This window comes from Halichoeres trimaculatus, unplaced genomic scaffold, assembly GCF_033239565.1.
Source record: "Halichoeres trimaculatus isolate MK-OKI-2021-1 unplaced genomic scaffold, fHalTri1.1 fHalTri1_scaffold_14, whole genome shotgun sequence".
Classification (NCBI taxonomy): domain Eukaryota; kingdom Metazoa; phylum Chordata; class Actinopteri; order Labriformes; family Labridae; genus Halichoeres; species Halichoeres trimaculatus.
Window position 1 is genome coordinate 15,260,670 of NW_027437192.1, and position 21,142 is coordinate 15,281,811.

Consider the following 21,142-nt stretch of genomic DNA (forward strand, 5'->3'; position numbering starts at 1 on the left):
TTACAGACAAATGGTTGAATGATATTAATGTGGTGGTGAGGCAGCAGAATGGACAGGGACTAGAAGCAAAACTGGCAGTGAATCTGCAATGACCACCATAAATCACCTAATTATGAACACGCACGCTTTAAGTAGCAACATCAGTCACAGCACCGCATGCCTTTGTGTCATCTATCTGCCACGTTTTCATCTCCTATTTGTCATCCTGCCTGCCTGCATTTGCAGAAATTATTGATGTCCCCAACTGGGACTCTCATCCCTCTTCAAGTCCACAGTCAGTGCTTTTGTTCCCCGTGCTCCTGGAAGTTTAGCACTTCTGGCAACTTGACAAAAAAACACAACACACTTTCCAGCAGCCTCTGTAAAACGGTATGAGGCTTAAGCAGCTACTGGGTGGTGGATATTATAGCACATATTAATGTTACTCAGTCCAGTCCAGGAATTATCAACAGAGAAAATAAAAATTTATGAGCAGATCTGCTGCATCTCTGATCCATTACAGCTCTAAATCTTGTGAAATCTTGTAAATCTGTCACCAATAGATGGCTGTGCCCTCAGTCACAACAGTGAGTGTTTTAAGATACCGTCCTCTGTTCCAGCAAAATATCAAAAAAGATTCTTTCACATTATCCCAAACCTTAAAATCCATTTTATGACAAAAAAGCTGTAATATCTGTCGGTGCAGGTCTGGACTTTGGCAGAGCAAGTGTTTTTAATCATGCATTATGGACCAGTCACAGAAGGGCGGTTCGTATGGAGAGCAAAAGCAGGAATCCACTGCATACACTCTCAGTGTTAAATGAGGATGTTAAGAGTGTTTTGTTTCTCTCTATGAACAGATATCTGCATGCAAGAGCAGCTAACCTTCTGTTCAAGATCAAGTATTCAGGCTGAGACATGAACCTGCTTGATGCTGTGTCACTTAAGAATCAGTGCTCAGATTTTCAGATGTCCTCTGATACATCTGAGATGATGGATCCCCGTCTATTCAACAATCATAAACATTCAAAATATTGTTTGTTTTTTTGTGATAAAGCTTGACTGTGATTTTTGCTTCATCATGATCTGTATGGTGATGCAGACCGGAGAGTTATAAGCAGATCGAGAAAACGTTTATTCCTCTGTTCATACCCCTGAAGTAAGCAGAAGCGAAGCTCTGTGTGACTTGCTAGTTGCTACAGTTAAACAGACTCATCCAGAACACCAGAAGGATGCTGCTTTGGTGGTGGAATGAATCTGGACGTAACAGCATTTATTTATTTTTATCTCTTTTTTTTACCTTTATGAGTTAGTTCAGCTGTAAAGAAGCTGGAAACATAAGGTGGGAGAAGATGTGCAGCACAGGTTTATGGCTTAGAGTTGAGCCTGTGGCTGCAGCAACGAGAGCCCTGTGTACATGGGGTGCATGGTTCAAGCATTAGGCCAGCTGGTGTCTCAGAGAGTTTTTACTCAACAGACAAGTCTGGAGAATTTTTGTAGCTAGTTTGCCTACATGTTTTTCTCCTGTTTTGGATAGAACTGCTGAAGAGAGTCAGAAAATCCAGTGAGTAGGGAGTGGGGAAAGGCATGAAGCACTGCCGAAAGGCCATTATTGGAACTGGTGGCTGCTGCAATTAGGACTGCACCCTCAGTGCTTGATTTGCTTGGACAACTAGGGCCCCTGGAAGCAAGAATATCAGTTTGCTTGATCTGATCTGGAAACATGAAAATTGAAGTGTAAACAATGCAAGAGGTGTTTGTCAAAAAACAAAAATCTGTTGGCCACAATTTAATGCCCCTAAAGCTGCCCATCATCCTCAGAGAGAAATAGTATCACCAGGTGAGCTCTGAGAGTGCAGAAACTCAGGATTCCTACTTAACTCCACAAAACTTTTAGTCTGCTAAAATCAAAATCAAAATCATTTTGGGGGTGATTTTGTGATGTTTTATTATGTCATAGTATATTATAAAACAACATCACATAACATAGCCGCTGTAGTTCCAGTGCTGCGTAGTACAGGAAACCACTTAAAGATTTTTGATTTTCAACAGCTGAATGGGCACATCTTCAAATAATGTTTTGAAAAAAGATTACAAGTTCAAGACTTTCAAAAGTTGAATTCAAGAACCCACTGATGCTGAGACTGTGACACAATAATAGGAGAGAACAGGCCCGAGGATAGCAGCCCTGATTGGTTGTGTTTAGACGCTGCTGCGAGTGGCTGCCAGCTACATGTATCCTCAGGAGGTAGTGGAGAGATTTTAGCATCCCGCAATCTGATATTAGATCAGAGAGCTTTAGATAGAGGAGGCTTTAGGCCCAAAGATGCCAGCATGAGTGGATTAGTCTTACAGCTGAATCTCACAGCTTGAACTTGCAGGAGTAGTTATGCAGGAGAGCAGTGGCTTTAGCAGAGCTGAATTTCGATGATGGTTCAGACCATAGCTTCATTGTTTTACTGTAAAGAACATGATACAAATGTTCTCAGCAGGTTACATTGACATGTTTGCTCCTGCACTAAAAGGTTTTGACAGCCTGTGTGTGAGGTGTGCGCTGTTTTCCCTCCCTCTATATAATCTTTACCTTTAAACTTCTTCATCTCTCTGATAAAGCTTGTTAGCAGTGTTGAAACTGCTCCATATCAGCAGTAGAGAGGCTTCCTTGTCGTGGGATGCCTGTAGACTGTGGTCCAGGTGGAGGAGATAGCCCCTGGTGCCCCCTTTGTGCTCTGGTCACCCCGTCCCTCCATCTATCAGGCCTCCCTGCGGGGACGCTCCCTCACCGCTACAGGCAGAGCAAGCACGCCCAGATTAGAACTTCCTCCGGGAAAACCTTGTCTGTTTAGTGACAGGCTCGGTCCCTACGAGATAAGTTTTCTAATTAACCCGCATGGCAGAGACGCACCTGAGATGGAGGGGAGAATAAACTGGCTGTCTGCTGCTGCTTTTCAGCTGCCACGTACAACAGGTTCCTCTCGCTCCTCCTCTCAGCTCTGCTGTGAGTGAACTTTTACAGCTCAGATTAAGCTAACAGTCTTAACTCAGAGGCAACACAAAGCAGGTGTTCAATGAAGTCTCACCTGTCTGTAACCCTAACTCTGATGGAGCAAAACCAGCCTTCAGTTTCCCTTCTTCCTTTCAGCTTTAGTGAGGGCTGTCTGATATAACAAGGCTGCAGAATACACAACTGGAAGTTTTCTCTTTTGACAGCAACACAGACTCCCCCTCACAAATCCTCATTAAAAGAACTAAAAAGTTGCTACCATGTTATGATTGCACTTCAAAGAGCAGGTTTTTTAAAAGACAGGCTCGGATGTTGTTTTGATTGTCTGACAATCTAAAAGGTGGTTACCCTAAATTAATGAGGTACTTATGTGAAGTTAGGATTATTCTTTAATCAAGAAAACAGCTGCTACATCGCTCTCTTCAAAGCTATCAAAAGTCAAAAGCAGGAACATGATTAATGCAACTGTTTCTGTTTAAAAAGAACTATCTGCCTCTTCTCTCTGTATGGATACTTTATGTGCTGGAATTTACCAAATACTTCTGGGGTGTGAAATGAAAGAACTGCATCTTCATTTTTGAAGTAGAGATACATTTCACCTTATTTATTTCTGAATTAGCCACACATTCTGTCGCAAACTTGAGTGTAGCTGACACAGCACTTCCTCTTACTGATGTATCCAGTTCGATACATCAGTAGTATCCACTCGAATGTTAAATTGAGTACAACACGGGCAACTTTTATTCATATTAAAAGAAAATTTTCCACAAGATACTGTAACTGTCATGGACGTTAGACAACAAACCATGTAACTTCAAAGCTAGTTGATCCTCAAACAGATTTCTGCCCTCTGACAGGAAGGAACAGCCTCTAAAACTCTTTAAGCTGAAAATCCCTAATTAAATTTCTATTCATTCAAATTAGTATTTTTCAATCAGAAAATAAAATGTTGTAATCCTAAATGTATGTTTACAGAGACTATTGTAAACTGTGAACAGGAATCATAAGAAAACAGCAACATACAGTAAGGGTATGTGCAATCACAGAATCACATTTATTCAGTCTTGGAGACTAAGTTTGAGATACGAAGAGTGCAAAAGTATTACTTACTTTTCTTTGGCATGAATTAGCCATGCATATGGTTTTTAAAGATTCTGAAAATGGTCTGTATTTTTTGAAGACAAAATGATTTCTTACTGTGCTTTTATTTGCATTTTCAGGATTTTCTAATGCTTCACAGCTTAATAGTAAAAAAACATTAAGGCAACTGTTATTTTTCTTATCATCTTTTTTTCCAAATTGGACTCAATCACTCTGATTATTTTCTTTATTTTATTTTTATTTTTTTTATTTTTTTGGCAGAAACTAAACACCCCAGCTGTTCTAAAAGCCCCTAAAGAGAGGAAGCCCAGCAAGAAGGAAGGAGGAACCCCCGGGAAGTCATCCAGCCTGCCAGCCATCCTCTACAGGTAAACACACATGGTCCTCAGGGATACTAAAGAAAGAGCTGGCATCATGAAGGTGGAGAAACTATTTTTGTTTTTTTAAATGTCAACAAATGCCAGGGGAAGAATCAGTGTGCTTCAATGAATTGATCTGTTATTGATTTAAAGACAATTTAGGGTCAAGTGAGTGTACATCTTGCTAATCCCAGGCTTATGGTCAGACATTTACAAATATTCTGCTCTGAATCAGTTTTTCAGTCCAAACCAAACCAAGAGTTTGACATGCTCAAAATATCTCTCAAAATCACATCATTTCACGTTTTTCTTTTTCAGCTGTGGCATCTGTAAGAAGAACCAGGATCAACATCTGTTAGTGTTGTGTGACACCTGTAAGCTCTACTACCACCTGGGCTGCCTGGAGCCACCGCTGACACGCATGCCCAAGAAGACCAAGAACAGCTACTGGTGAGAGTCACCGAGACACGATAAGTGTTGAGGGGGTGGACAAATTACGGCTCGCAAACACATGAAAAAAGTTTATAAGCTTAATGAAATTTTAGGGCCCAAAGAGGGACTCAAATGTTGTCAACCTAAGCTGCTTATCCTCTGACATACAGATTAATTCCTGTTAAAGGTTTTGATTTTGCCACTGACAGGCTCAGATCATTACTGTACCTGTCCGACAGCTTCACAGAGAGCATTTCTACAAAAAAAGACTTTTTTTATTCAAGAGGAGGGTAATGTTTTTAAATCTTTAAATCCAGATTTAAAATCCAGAAGCTGTAAAGAGCAGTTGTGTTTTAAAGTTGCCAGACTCCAATGACAAAAAGTTTCAGAACTTGTGATGGAGGTTGTTAATTTTTACTATATGGAAAGAATTATTGAGCCTCCTTAATGGATCTGTTGATTAAATTCTAACCAAGTTATACTTTTTGCTGGAAAGACAAGACCAGAGGCTCATAAATAGGACTACTATTATTTTTATCAATAACTTATATCTATCTTGCCAAGTGGTTGTAACACTTTGAACATCAAAAAGAAACCTCATGTTTTGTTTGCTTTTGGGTTGGTTTCAACATGGATTTGAGCCAAGCTGGTGCAGAAGGGCTAAAAACTGCAGTTCCTTTAGTGTCCTCTTGATTTTTTTAAAACTCTTTTTGGAACTTTATGGAAAAGATCAAAAAATTCATACATGAGGAATAATGCTGAGGAAATGTCTCCACTGCCCCGACAACACTGCACACTGACAGAGGCTCTGCATTCCCGGCTTGGACAGCCTGACAGTGTTTAGGGAAATTAAAGTTCACATAAGTCTTTTTCGCTCCATGTTGGAGACAGTTTTTCAAGATTTCAGGCACAAATGAGTGTCAAAACTTCCGTAACTTTTTTAAAGTGAAGACGTTTATCTGATGGAGCTCATTTAAGCTCACAGTGCACTAGTGTAATGGGCAACACTCACAGTAGAGGAAGGGGAGGTGCGGACTGAGTAAGAGGAGTGAACATAGAGAAGAGAAACTGAAACTTAACTATGGTCACAGATGTGAGATGCAGTAGGAAAAATATTTAAACCTCATGATATGAAAATACTTGCTTATCAAAGTTCTTTAAATGTAACTTATAGTTCAATGCTACTTAAATGTTTGTCTTCATCCTCATGACATGTTTTTTGATGCGACTTATACTCTGGAGAGACTTATAGTCATGTAAATACAGTACTCCTTGTATCACTGAAATAAAAACCTTTTAGGTTGGTAGTGCAATTGATTTGCTTCTTCTATTCTCTTCAAAGTTAAATCCCTGTTTATCTGCAGAATAAAGGTGAGCAAAGCTTGATATATTATATTTAAATGACTGGAAACAAAAAAAAAGAACAGAGCATTTTTATCATCTCCAAAAAGTTCTGTCTATGTTGGGTCCTTTCCAGTGTTTTCACTCTTGGAGTAACAATCTGAGTTTATCAGTGGCTGAAAGAACTTTCAATAGGCATGAACATTTTACCCCTCAGCTTATACTGCAGCTTTAAGATCTTGTTTGGCTGCTTCTGGCTTACTAAAACTTTCCACAGAAGAAGCTCCAAAACTTCCTCAACTTATCACTCATATACACCTAAATTAAAAAATAGGGGCTTAGAAATACCACAGTAGTTTTAAAGTTCTCTGTTAAAACCTTGTGGAGTAAATTAATGTCAGCTGCTGACAAGTAACATCTGCAAAAGTCTGTGTTCTTAGGACTCATATAAGCGCAAGATTCACTGTAAATGTGGAAAAACTCAGACTGCAGGAAAGCCATTAGTGAAGGTTACATAGTTCGGGATTGCTCAGGATCTGAGAAGAAAAACATGCATATCAGTGCGATACTTGACTGAACAAGCCCTCATCCTGCATAACATGATTTAATATGACAGCACTGAGAACATGAGAGGCGTACAGCGATTAAAGACCGGGGTGCTTTGTGCAGGGTGAATTTTTTTCCCCCTCTTTAAGAAGGTTACAGATACATCAAAAACAGGACAGCTGTAGGTGCAGTGAAAACATGACAGGTTTTGCTACAATCAGGGAGAGCAACCACAAGACGATCAGCTCCTTCATCATGCTGAGGTTACAGCAAGGTGAGAGGATGGCCAGACTGGTGTTTAATGTACTGATTGTATAATCCCATCCAAAATGAATTGATACATGAATAGAAAACTGTACTGCTGACGATCAAAGGTGATAATAACCTCATGAAATATGCCCTATTTGAAAGAAGCTTTTTCACTTTCTTTGAGTTTGTTTTTCATATTGGTGGTAACATTTGAGGCCAGTTTGTGGCTGCAGGTTTCTCAGATGGCGCATGCTTAGGTGGTGGAAATGTTTCCTCTCTCAGCCACAGCATTTGTTTTTAATACAGAGTGGGTTTGGTTCTCCTGTTTCATCACATATGATTATTCTGAGATACTCCAATTATTCCGTGAAATTCTTTTTCTACAGTTAATGAAAAAAAAAGGGAGAGGACGTTTTTATTTGCTTGAGATTATTTAAGAAACAAAGAGTGGCAGCTGCTTTTAGAAAACCAGACATGTCTGTGTTTGTTCATGGTGCAGACTGGGGTATTTCATCAAGGCTTTGTTTTGAATGTTGAGCTCTTTTGGTTCAGTGGGTAAAAATGATAAAATTTCAGTGTAATAAAAGATTCTTCAAGTAATAACCATCAACACAGTTCAGACCCACGCAGAAGGCCACAGAGTTGACAGACAACTGAGAAGTCATTATCATTCCTTTGTCTGACATTCAATTGATACATAAGTTTGTATTGTTATCTTTCAGGAGTATTGTGAAGCAAAACACTCATGCAAAAGTTTCAGCCAAAGGTTTAATGGTTTGAGGTGATCATTCTTTAGAAACATCAGAGAAAAATATCTTAATATTTGAAACTAATTTTCACAAACTTGTCATGTTTTAGCAGTTGATGGGATTGGTTCACCTTGAATTCACCTGCTGCTTTTATGCACTGTGTGTCTTCAATAAACCACATGATGCTATATTGAGCTAATTTTTAGCTTTTAAATCTGACTTTAAACAATGTAAAGCAACTCCTTTTCAGTTTGAACTGGTAACTTCCCGGTTCTTGTCCATCTCAGCATGAATGTAAAATTATACGTTTATTATTTGAATTTTCTTGATCCTCTCAATTTCAGGTTGTCTCATATTAAAATGTCTGTTTCAAAAACAGTTTCAGTCCATGCACCTTGATCCCTTATTGGTACAAACTGCACAGAGCTGATTTTTCTCACTACACATCTGATGATATGTTATATAGGCTTGTAGTTATATATGAGTTTGCATAATTATAGCTTAGTTAAAGGAAAGATGAGTGGTGTTGCTGTTTGCCAGGAGGCTTAAAGCCTCAGCTGCCCCTTTGTGTGTTTCCAGAGTTACACTGAGCCAGAATTTGCTGGGCTTTAAAAAGCTGCTCAAGAAACCAGTGAATGACAAAGCAGAGTGTTGGACGGTCTAAGATTATTACCCTGGGACTGGGGTCTTGTGTTGTAGTACTGCACCGTTTCAGAGCTGTTTGTTTGATAAGAGCAACACCTGAGCAGCAACTCCTATCATTTCTAATTGGCTGATCCAAGTTGTGCCAGAAAGATGTTGCTGAAAGTTTCTGCTGCTGCATGAAGTGTAATCACATCGTCTAAAACTAATTACAGCCATTATGGGTTTAGACCAATCAGAGTTGAGTATTTAACACAGTGAAAAATGAATGAGAGCTCTGCCCACAGGAAGCTTCCACTTGTTTGTAGGGAGAAGATTCCAGTTTTGAGGTGAAAACTAAAGATTTAGTCTGTGATGGTGAAATAAATGCGGATCATAAAATCAAGCTCTCTTCCTTCTCTCCAGGCAATGCTCCGAGTGCGACCAGGCCAGCAGTGACGAGGCTGATATTGCCATGGAGACACTACCTGACGGTACCAAGAGGTCCAGGAGGCAGATCAAGGGACCAATCAAATTCATCCCACAGGAGATGTCACCAGAGCCCAAGAAACATCAAGTGAGGGGCACGGTGTGTATCAACACACTGAAATCTCAGTTATCATACCTACAAACACAAACTGCAGAAACAGTGAAAAGTGTTTCAGCTCAACTCTTCATCCACTCTCATTACAGAATAATTGACATCAGTGTCAGTAATTGATTGATTTGTATTGATTACAAATAATTAAGTCTACTTCTCATTAGGTTGATGCTCTCCTAATCTTTCACAAAGTCACACAAGGTGATCTTCTGTTCTCTGGGTGGTAAATATTTGACTATTTGTAGCCAGAGGTATCCCCCAAAATATAGAAAGTTAAAAAAAGTAAAAATACATGCACAAAAAAAAAAAAAATGCATTAATTAACGTGCAACTCTGTTGCAAGAAAAATTCTTGGCACAATAACTTTTAGTTGATTTATTCCCTCAGTAAAGGTAAAGACTTACCAAGAGTTTATGGTCTCAGTCTGTAGTTTCAAGTCCTTTTGATTCCAGCAGATAACTGTAGCCCCTCATTTGCTGCGAAAAATAAATGCAGATGTAGAGGTGTGGTGAAGTAGTTCCTGCACTGAGCTCATATCAGGGGTAGTAACAGAGGTGAAGCAAGTGTAAACGTCGGGGCTTGCAGGATAGAACAGCACTTTGCCTCTTGTGAAGCTCTCGTTGTTAGCGACATGCACAGCCTTCCATACTTTAGCACTTGTGAAATAATTAGAGGACATTTTGGGCCTCAAATTACAAAACCATGGTGGTGTAACAGCTCCATCATGATGCTGCGCTGGATTTGAAATGAAAAAGGTCTAACGACACACTTACTGTGAAATTATGGTACACTTTGCTCATCAGGCTAATTCCAGCATTACTTGATAAATGAGCATCTGTGAACCAGGTACTTGGACTACCTTTGCAGTCTCACTTCTTTTTCCAATTATTTTTCACTTTTGGCTCCTTAAAAAGTAAATACAGGACCAAACTGATTCCAAAAAGAGACGGTTTGCTCCAAAGAAGATAATTAAAGCAGAAAAATGTCAGCACTCACAGCAAAGTTCGAACTTTCAGTGTTCAAAATAAACAACAGTTTGCAAAAATGAGCGCAAATCAGCCCGAGGCTTTCATCAGCGTTTCACAATGCTGCAAGTGCTGACATGTTTCTGCTGTAACCACTTTGATTCCACTTTAAGGCCTTAAACATTAGTCCACAACAATGAGTGATATCAGGTTTTGTACTCTACTTCTTATGCTGAGCTTAGTGAAAAAAGCACAAACATACATTTGATATAAGATAAGATACAGCCACTCCAATTAACACATGATAGAGAAAAAAGTTGTTATCCTTTGTTGTGTCACTTTATTTGATTCAACATCCATGACAAGAAGAGCAGAACAAGAAGAGAAGTGCCTGGTGGGAAATAATTAAAGAAAAAGTCTGCCTGGCTGTCAGATCCTCAAAAATCTTTGTGTATAATGCAAAACTTAATATCTGATAGCTCTGCTCCGTCTCTGCAGGGCACTCTGCTAGGTTTAAGGTAAAAGTAAGAAAAGTTTGACAATCTCAGCCTGCAGGTCTGTTACAGGATGAAGCCTCAGGTCTCCAGAGGATTAAAGTACTGACGTCTGCCACCCTAGCTGCACAGAAAAATGTGGATTCATGAAAAAAAACATTAAGTAATTAGAGATTGTTCTTAAAGAGGTTTAGATGGAGATGGAGGATTTAGCTCAGTTGTTATGAAATGCAAGTTATTATGGTACAACAGGACACGTTCCTCAAGTTTGGCTTTAAACAGTGTGTTAAACCCTGCTCCATTCCACACTTTCACCTCTAACCAGTTTAATTCACATAGCATAATGTCAGCTTTGCCTTCTTCAGCGCCTGCAGACATTAAGGGTCATCATCTATAAAACTTAACACCATATATATTGTAATAATTGATGATATTCACACATAGAGGCACTCTAATCAGTACTTAAAGTTCTAGATTGTAGAAGTAATCAGTCTGAAAAATCTTTCAACAGCAAGGCAAAGTATTTGTCTTTAATTAGAGCTTTTAATTCTGAATAACCTTTCTTTTTGAAGAGTTTTCTTTTCTTGCCGATTTTTTTCTTTTAGATTTTTTCAAATATTTCAAACATTTTCAATTAATAAATCAATGAAAACTAAAACAAAACAGAATCCAAAGTTACTGTTAGTCAAATATTCAACATAAGAAAAGACCTGCATGTCATTTTTGTCATAAAACTGCTCCCTTTCACTGTCTCCAGACTTGTGGGGATGTCATAAAAGCCATCAGGATAGGACAAAACAAAAACATTGACTTCTAGATTACTCTGTGATATGTTTTTGTGAGTTAAATAAATATTTTGCTGGATCAATACAATGCAAACCTATTAAAATGCAACAGTCACATCATAAAACAAACAAAAAAACAAACCCATTTATGAGCTGGAAGATGAATAACTCCTGTGTCCTGCTGGAGAATGGCAATGTGTTTGTCGATAGTATGTGATTGTTTCAGAGAGAAACAATACAGCTGTTTTTGGCCAAAAATATCATCTGACACTGTAATAAAAGGGTCAGTCTCTGAATGGGTCCATTCTGTAATGTTGTCAAAGACTCAGATTAACAATCTGTGCTGCATGTTTATCAGTGCTACGTGTAAACCAACAGATGTACAGACAAGTTAGCTGCTCTGCTTCTCCAACCTCAGGTGTTTTGATACATGACAGTATCAGACTGTACATTACATGACAGTCTACAAGGTTTGTGGGTCAATTCATCCATCCATGACCTCTTTTTTTACTGCTCATCTCTTCTGGGTTACGGAGGGATTTGGAGCCAATCCTGGGTGTCATTTGGACAAGGGGCAGGGAACACCTTGGACAGGTCACCAGCCCATCACAGAGCAATGTAAAGGTCATCACCCCACTCCTCTTTCAGTTAATTCTCCAAACAGACCAAGCAGTGTTCTCACATCAGCCCATCAGCTTTTTTTATTTTTTTTTTTTAATTTGGAAATTTTACCACTGAGCTGGTAGGAGCACAACGCAGAGAACAACAGTGACACGAACTTACAGGGAGAAGACTTTGATGCAACCTTTATGGCCTTTTTTCCACTGCTACTTACCACATCAGTCTAGCAAATGGATTGAAACTTGAAGATTTTAGTCATTTTGATTCAGAAATAGGTCTAAAAACAGAAAGTAACAGCCCTGGTTTAAAAGCATCATTAAGACACTTTAATAAGACACAATTACAAGGAATAAACTACAGTAAATGTATACTGAAAGCCATTGAGGGCATTTTCGGTCAATATTGCCTCTAATCCTCGAGTCTTCTCCCTGTAACTTTGTTCCCGAGGACAACAGAGCGACGGTATGTGGACTGTGTCAGCCTGCAGAGAAACATTTGTGTCAGCTGTGAGGAGGAACAGAATCCCTCACTGGATCCTACTTATCTGCACAGACCATGCTCTGATCCTGAGATACAGAGCCGCCTCCCCGCTCCCTCAAGAAACACTCCAGATTGATATCTGACAGCTCCGTGCTGAGGAGAGGGGGAGGCTGTGCTTGTCTTTCACTTCCCCTTTTTCCTTTTGCCCACTGTCAATATGTGACCCAACGCCACTCACCTGGGACTGGAGGGAACCTTCCTCTTGTGACTGGATGCTCACAGCACAGTCAATTCCTCTGAAGCCACTCCTGACTGCAGTCTGCGTTACAAAAAGAAGAATGAACAAAGAAAAGGAGGAGTGTTTCAGCCACTTCTCTCACTCTCTGCACTCCATCTGTCTTAGAGGGGAAATAGTGGAGTGTTGGAGCACAGTGGCAGCCTGGGTTAATGTGTTTTTCTGTTCAGGTTTGGAAACCCTGGGCCCAGACATGTGCCGAGGACCCTGCTGGAGCTCTGGGGGATTAAGCAGCTTTCTGATTTTTCTCGCAGCCACAGCCACTCGGGCGAGGCACTTCACTGCAGCATTTATCTTCAAATGCAAGGCGTGCAATGGCAGACACTAAAAGGGCCCTGCTTTGCATTTTTAATGCTTTTACCAGGGCACCCAGGCACTGGCACTTCTCTAAAGCCATGTTTCAATTTATCAGGACTGGCTAATCGACCTCCTGCTGGCCTCCGAGGCTGCACCGTGCATGTGTATGAGTGTGGGTGTGTTGGAGAGTTGGTGTATGTGTGTGACATATACACATTTACATTTAGCCAAGAGGGCTGACATGGCCCGGTGCCGTCTTGATGAAGCTGAGAGTCTTGTGGCTGTTATTCATGGCCTGTAGTGCCCGCTGGAGAAAAATGTTTAAAGTCAGCCTGTGAGCTGAGTTTCATTGAGCATGTATGTGATGTCACAGCTGTAAAATTAATACACCACCCTGTTTAAGATAGAGATCGCCTTAAACACTCATTTATCTCTACTTCATGCAAGGACAAACCATTAACACACATTGGTTCTTTAGTGTGTGTCATGTGAGCAGAAACCCAGCCACTGTTTCATGTTTCTCTGTCATGATCCAGGTTTTAAAGTCAGCACTTCTGCTGTGACAGCCACTATTAGCCTCTGCTTACTCTGTCCACATCAGCTGCATACATGGCCCTTTAATGGCCCGTTTTATCCTGAGCAGCAGCACTGTAAGGAAGCACCGCCATAATGCCTGGTTTGCAAATTTGTCCCATTCCAGAGACATTTCCATCGCTGAAGGTTAGCTGCTCGTGTCGTCTGCCTCTTTTTTTAATTAGAAAACATCCTTTAACGTCACACCCTTGTCACGTCCTTCAGGCTCTCTCATTTACACAGAAGTCAACTGAGCTTTGTCACTACCTTCACTGCCAGCCCGGCAGCAAAGAATTATAACCCCCTGTTCAGTCTTTGAATTTTTTTCACAGAAGAACGGAGCAGAATAAATCCAGCTTCAACAGACCGTTTTATATTTATGTATAAAGGGCTAATTTTACCCAGGACCCATTCCCATACACACGGCTAAAACAATGAGGCCATATGTGACTCAGATCAGCTCCAAATGTGGTCTGAGTAATCTCAAGCTGTATCCACACATGAACCAAACTCCTTAAACCTTACTGACAACACTGCATGTGAATGCAGAGAGCAGAAAACTTTCCTCATCACTTCCACCCAACTTCTCCTCTTAGCCTCTTAGTGAATTTTTTCATGTGAAGTCAGGGTGAGCAGATGTAGGAATGAAGCAGGGAAAGTTTCGGAAATTTCTAAGGCTCCATCTTGAGGTGCTTCATTCGTAAGCACAAAGATGGGACTCTGAAAGGAAAGGGGAGCCTTTTTTTTTTTCAACTCGCAAATACATCCCACAGGATGTATTTATATATGCTCTACTCCTTACATATAAAGTAATGTAAAGAGTAGAGCAATGAAGATGACTACTGTAGTGATGGATGGACTTTAAACAAAGGATACACCCATCTGTTGAAGTCTTGGTTTGACATCCTGTTAGATTCTGTCCTGGCTACCAAGAAAATAAATGTAAAAAAAATCAGCTATCACTATTAGACCACTGTGTTATTGATTGGCTTGAGAAAACCATCTTGCATTAATCGAAATCGAGCTTGAAGGTCCAATTAATGGTGATTTTTATTTTTGCCATAATCCCCCAGTCCTGCTCAGAGGTGTTGATTCATTTATGGACCCTGATTGATGCGATACACCTCCAATTCATGTAGGGCTAAATGATTTTAGAAAATAATCTAATTGCAATTTTTTTGGTCCAATATTGCGATTGCGATTCAGCACGCAATTTTTTGGGGGGATGTTTATCTTCTACATTGTTCACTGAACACAAGCAATAAACCATTGTATCGTATAACCAACACAACAAAGGAGACTGTCAACATATAAACACTTCTTTCCTGTAGGCCGGGCCTACATGTTATGATGAAATGAGATGAGCTGAAGCATGAATTGGTACATTTAATATTTATCTTGATTTAACTATTACAAACACAGTAGAATATTGGCTGATTGATTAAACTTCAAGCCTTGTGGACATGTAATAAAATTAAGATTAATTACCTTCAATAAAATCAAAGAAAGGATCAAAGCACTGCAGAAAGACAGGCCTTGTATGAAAAACGATATAAAAAAGAAATATGAATTCTCTTGTCCATGAATCTCACACAAAATAAAGCGCAGAAATGTAAATAAGACCAAATCTCTTGCTCAACCACGGAAATATGTCAACATGTGGAATGCCCTTCTTTTATAAAATGAAAAAGAAACACTGTGTGAACATAAATATAAATATTGCTTGTGTTAAAATCTTACTGATCTCTTAACAGTAACAAAACACAAACTAAAGTAAATGCTTTAATTTTTTTTTTTTTTCTTTGCGATTTGAAAATTGCACTCTATTACATTGCAATGTTGGTTTTTTGATTAAATGTTCAGCCCTAAATTCATGTTTTCGGACCAAAGACTCAGTTTTGATGTTCACATATCTTGAAGCAGTAAAATGTGTTACACATAGTAAAAATCGCATCTCTTAAAGAAATACAAAAGACAGGCTTACTTTTTTCTCATTTACTGAGTTGTTGAATGCAAATATTATTCTAGTTTTGGTCTTTAAAGCTTAAACAGGATGGTTGCAAACAGGAATTCAGGGTTTAAGCATCAAACTGAATGCAGCTATAAAATGCCTCTTCTAATTGGGCCTGATTTATGGCTGCCTTCTCCAACCCCACCTCTAACATTAAAACCACCATACAGACATATGTCATCAATCAGTTGGAAATTATGAGAATTAAGTTAATATATGTAGTTAGTAGCACTTCCTATGCTCTGTTAATTTCTCTAATCCTGTGTGAAATGATTCATGCTTGTTAAAGATGCACTGATGTACTTAATTAAAAGATTGATTTTGCCTTGGACTTATAAACTGCCTGCAGTTTTAATTTCCTCACCTGAGCAGAGCCTGAGATTAGCTGTGCCGCTCGTCTGAGAGCCTTTTAGCTGAACCAGCTACCGATCTGCCCCCTGCCTTATAGATTACCTCTACAGACAGGGCTTTAATGCAGAAATAACTAAATAGCATCAGGCCTTTTGTTTAGTGCTGGAGGAATAGTTAAGGTATGAAGGAGCCAATTGGCAGCAGTCTTGCAGTTAGCATTCTTAATGATAAGTGCTCCATCTGGTGAGTGGTGGCGAGCCAAAGGCGACAGATGGAATTGTTTTCACAATCTGTTTAAATATGTTGTCGATTTTTCTTTTCCTCTTTAAACCTCCCAGCAGCTCCGGCGCTCGCTTGCTAGCAACAAGAAGGAGATGTTTGATTTTTATTTCATTTCATGCATCTGTGAGGAGAAATACAACTTCAGACAAGTGTTCCCAGTGTTTCTAAACATCCAACTAGCATGGTTAATCTTTGATGGGAGGATTATTATTGGTATCCTGGGATGTTCACATCCATGATGTGACAAGCTGTGGTAGTGGACAGTCGGCTTTGATGTGAGTCAGACTGTCTAGACACTAAAATTTCAGTGTGTGAAATCCTGTTCCTCAAACAGGACCCTTTGATTTCATTAAATATGTTAAACTTCTTTTTTAAATATTCGGTAATAAAATTTCACAGAAAGGTGCAATTTTGTGACTCTTTGATTGAGACATTATCAAGAATTACCTTTTTGATAATTTGCTTGTCACATCAAAGTTTGCAGCATTTACAGGCAGCATATTGTTGTCACATTCACAAACTGAAAACAGGAGAGAGAAAGTAAAAATAAATAAAATCAGGTGGTTTGAGGGACAAAACAAGATTTATGAGGCTGTTTTTAAGATATGCAAAACAGATTTTAAACTTGGGATGTGAAGTTACATATGTTGAGTGGTGTGTTTCTTTTTGTCCTGCTTTGCAACGATTCAGTTAATTTTCTTCTTTCTAGTCTTTAAAAGGTCTTAATTAGTCTGAAACTACATTTGAACTTGTGCACTAAACCTGTGGGAAAAATCACTTAAAACCAAATGATAGTCGTATTATCTCAGCATAAAAAAATCTATCCACAATATGACGACTTAAATTTAACTGTTGAAGATGGATGGCTGCTGTTTTAGCCCCATTGGTGAAGCAGGCAGCACATTACAGGGCTCCTTATGCCACCGGTCATAGGATTAAAAAAACCCAGCAGCTACATTTTCAAGTTTCTCACATCATTAATAGCTTATGTTCAATTGAAAATAGTGCCAACAACAAATGTTATGATGAAACTGAACACTTGTACTGCTCAGTTTTTAAAAATTGTTTGAAAAGTACTGAAAGGATCCCTGCAGGTTAGGACTCTTTGTTACAAAGGGATTATCTTTATTTTAATTCAAAGAGCGCTCACATTAATGTTCATGGAAAAAGCGGATTGTAATTTTTCACTTTGAAGAAGATCAGAGTTTTTAACCTATTTCTGCTTTGATTTGTTTTTGTCGGCTAGTCCGAAACAGTTATTGGCTCAAATTTACAGAGCTGAACCTGTAAAAAAGAAAACTCATTTATAGAGAAAATTATCCAGAAGTCAGGTGTACTTCTTTTGGATCACTGTTTGATATAAAAATGTTTTTCTTACAGAGAACCAGAGGGCAGAAGAGGAAGAGAATCCCCATCTGTGAGGACAGAGAGGATAAAATTGAGGTTTGTAACTTCTTATGATTTTTTAGATGGCATGTTACTGACATTTAAAGTTCTTCACAAGATCTTGATCTTGTTGTTGTCCTTGCTTTTAGGTAATACTATTTTTTTTACACCTTGAGTTTGGTTTTTATTTTCCTGTTTCAGAAATGTTCCACAGTAACTTTTTTTCTCCTCGTTAAACAAAAACTAAAATTCTGACTAGTTCAGACACAGAAAACAGATGTTTTGAGCATGCTTATTTGAAACATCTAGTACCACATTTCAGGTTAAGATTCAGTCAGAATAGAACACAAAAAAGTTATTGTGTTTTGGTGAATTACTTTTTTAAACATGTTTTAGTTACTAGAGTGACTCTATAGCGCCCCCCTGACCCCAGAGGCTTAAAGTGACAGAACAGGATGAAAATTATGTGTTATAAGTTTTGTGCTTACTTCCCCTGCCTGTCAGAAACTGGTTGGGACTGAGGTTTTTGTGAATTTATTACTATTGTACCTGCTGTTGATACTGAATTCTAGATATTAGATGGTTCATTGTTACGTCTGTCGTTCAAATGAACGTACCTCGCAGGTACATTCATGTTTGTAAGTAAAGAAGGCAAAGCCCTTAAATTTGTGCTGACTTTCACCAAGGTAGAGGAGTTTTTTAAGGAGATGAAGTTGTTAGCTGGCCAACGCTTCTTTCATTTTTTGTCTGTGCTGGTAACTCACAACTTTATCTCCATATTTTGATCAAAATACTGACAAACCACGTTGCATTAGGGGACGCTTTCTGTCCTCTGTGCTTGTTTACATCCAGGTGATAGAGCATTATAGCGTTATAATCGTAAACATTGCACAAACTACAGCCCCAGCCCGTCGTGAGTTGCTGCACAACAGCTTAGACACAACACAAGTTGTATTTTGGGCCTATAACAACAATGTTGATAATTCATTTAAATAACCAGCTAATTCAATGCCAACTTAGTGAAATTATGTTTAATCTTTGGGTTGACAAAGTGCCAACATCTCCAGTTTATGCTCTACCTCAGATAAAACGTCTTGGTCTTGAGACATGGATAGTTTGTTGACATTTTTGTCTATAAACAGAAACTTGGGCCATCATGAGCATAAAGTGAGCTGAATTATGAAAAAAATACCACCCTGAGAAATGTTGTCCTGGAGTGAACTTTGACTGAATTGACTGACGTCTTTGTGACTGATCCTCATTCTGACTTTCATGAATGGTACCATGTAAATATCACTTATTTTAACTCCTCGTGTCTCAGTGCTTTAACATTTTATTTCTCTTTACATTCAAACCATCACCACTTAACCATACAAACAGCTCCTGATTCTAATCCTCTGTGTTTCCATAGGAACCGCTGCCACGAGAACGTCGGCAACGCCAGTCTGCAATGCAGAAAAAAACACCCAAAGCTGACGACACAAGGACTGAGTGCACAACCTGCAAAGGACCTGGTGATAACGAAAACCTTGTGAGGTGAGGGGATGTGTGTGTGTGGCTCAGAGGAGGAGGAGGTTATTAGACATGCTCTATATGCATGTGTGTGTGTGTGTGTGTGTGTGGGCTGGGGTGTCTCATGAAGCAGCCATATCCTCCTGATGATTAAAGTTCAGTCTTCATTAAGCTCCGGCCGCCTGGGCTCTGCAGATCAAGGGGGCTGAGGGTGTCTTCTCCATAGGCCGCCTGTATTGACCTGCCACATACATTTGCACAGTTCATTAAGGTGTAATGAAAAGCACAATTTATCTGCTCCTTTTCGGGAATTTTAGGTGTCAGCCTCCTAATAAGCAGGATTTCTCTCTGACATTGTAATTGTGTGAGAAAATAAAAAGTAGATCACAGCAGGCATCTTGTCAACACATGGTCATGTGATCAACCAACGGTTAACTTCATGTTCGTAAAAACAGAACTCACTCAAATCTCGTATCTGTTTTTCAAAAAAACGCCATTGTCATTGACACTGGATTCTGACTTATTTTTAGTGTGACATAACTTTTACATTCCTCTCCATGATTTTTACCATCTGTGAGTTGATACTGTGAAAAAGTGACGGACAGGTCTTTATTTGAAACAGGCTTGTTTTAGGGACATGCATTTATCTGATTACATATGAAGACAGTGCACGAGTGGCTTGAACCCTGCATCTCTTTCAACAACAAGCAGGAGGCTGCTTCACTATCTGTTTTTAATAGTTATTAAAAAATACACAACATTTTCCTCCATCTCAAAACATTTTTCCAGTGTGTTCCCAGTTTGTAGTTTCAGCTTCCCTCAAATACAACATGATGCAAGTTTCTTAATACTGTCTCTTTCACTCTTGAAGTAGACATCATAGTGGTGGTTTGCTTGAGGGTAGGGCTACCTATGATTAGGGATGGGTACCGAATTAGGAACTGGTTCATGTAATATCAAACAGCACCATGTATTGGTACCTCAACACACCTTTGTGACTGTGAGAGAGAGGAAGAGTAGGCAATTTTCCATGCTGGACATGAACACAGCATTGGAAGTTTATATATTAAAGAATAAATGTATTAAATTGAAAAACTTTGAGATTTTTTTATCTAACAAATACACATTTATCACCAAAAGTACGGAAAATTGGTACCGTTGAATACCGATATCATTTGCCAGGTACTGGGCATCGGTACCGTATCATTTCAAATGTGAAAGGTACCCATTTCTACCTATGGTTGATAACCACAGTAACTACTTCTGGTTGCCAGATCATGTTGGGTCCATACCCCATCATTGAAGTTCAATCATTTCACAGCCCATAAAGACAAACTACAACCAGCTGGTCTGTCATTGTGTATGTGTTTCATTGTCTTTATGTTATATACTGGTATATTCCTCCATTTTCACCACATCTTATCTTTCAAATCTTTTCTCTTTTTCATCTTTTATTCACATCGTTATTGATTGAATCTCCACACCTCCACCTTGTTGTCTTTCTAAATTTGAATAATGTACACTCGTCACCAGTTGACCATTTCTTCAGCTGGACTGTTCTTTAGTTCCTAGATCACTCTTGCTCACAAGGTTTTGCACAACAGCTGCTTATTTTCAGCCAAAAGACCAATGTGTCCCCTGAAAAACACAAAACACCCAGAACATTTTATTTATGATTGTATTGTAAAATCAAACTTGATTTGATTTAGTAGAAAAAAAAAAAACTTAAAAGCCAAAGCTTTTTTTTTATATTCCCAAATCATAATCTAATGGCTTGTAGTGATCAGAGAGTTCTAACCTTGTTCCTCTCTGAGTCGACTTTTCATCCATTTAGTTCCCAAAATATTCAAGCACCATTAAAGCCCCAATGAGGAGATTTTAACAGGCTATAAAACAGACTAAACTAAATGCTAATTCCCCCATGTGACCTCCAAAACAACCAAACCATCAGAAACAAGGTTCATCATTTCTGTTTAGTGTGTTAACTGATGCAAAGAGTGTGGTCGTCAGATGAGATGAATAACAGTCGGCTGCTGAAAACAGTCTCAGCACAGATTCTGAATGAGTGATGCATTTACAGTTAAATGATGGCGCAATGAGATTTGTCT

At 39.1% G+C, this 21,142-nt stretch overlaps 1 protein-coding gene across 3 annotated transcripts in view; it reads left to right on the plus strand.

Moving 5' to 3' along the window:
* The window catches only part of phf14 (PHD finger protein 14), a 90,480-nt gene that overhangs the window by 26,271 nt on the left and 43,067 nt on the right, over window positions 1-21,142 (plus strand). For 2 of the 3 annotated variants that reach the window (XM_074686478.1, XM_074686480.1), the window contains exons 12-16: window positions 4,346-4,452; window positions 4,762-4,893; window positions 8,808-8,970; window positions 17,517-17,579; window positions 18,934-19,058. In XM_074686478.1, the coding sequence (XP_074542579.1) occupies window positions 4,346-4,452; window positions 4,762-4,893; window positions 8,808-8,970; window positions 17,517-17,579; window positions 18,934-19,058 (590 nt within the window). The remainder of the gene's footprint in view (window positions 1-4,345; window positions 4,453-4,761; window positions 4,894-8,807; window positions 8,971-17,516; window positions 17,580-18,933; window positions 19,059-21,142) is intronic. The other variant, XM_074686479.1, reaches the window with a different exon arrangement.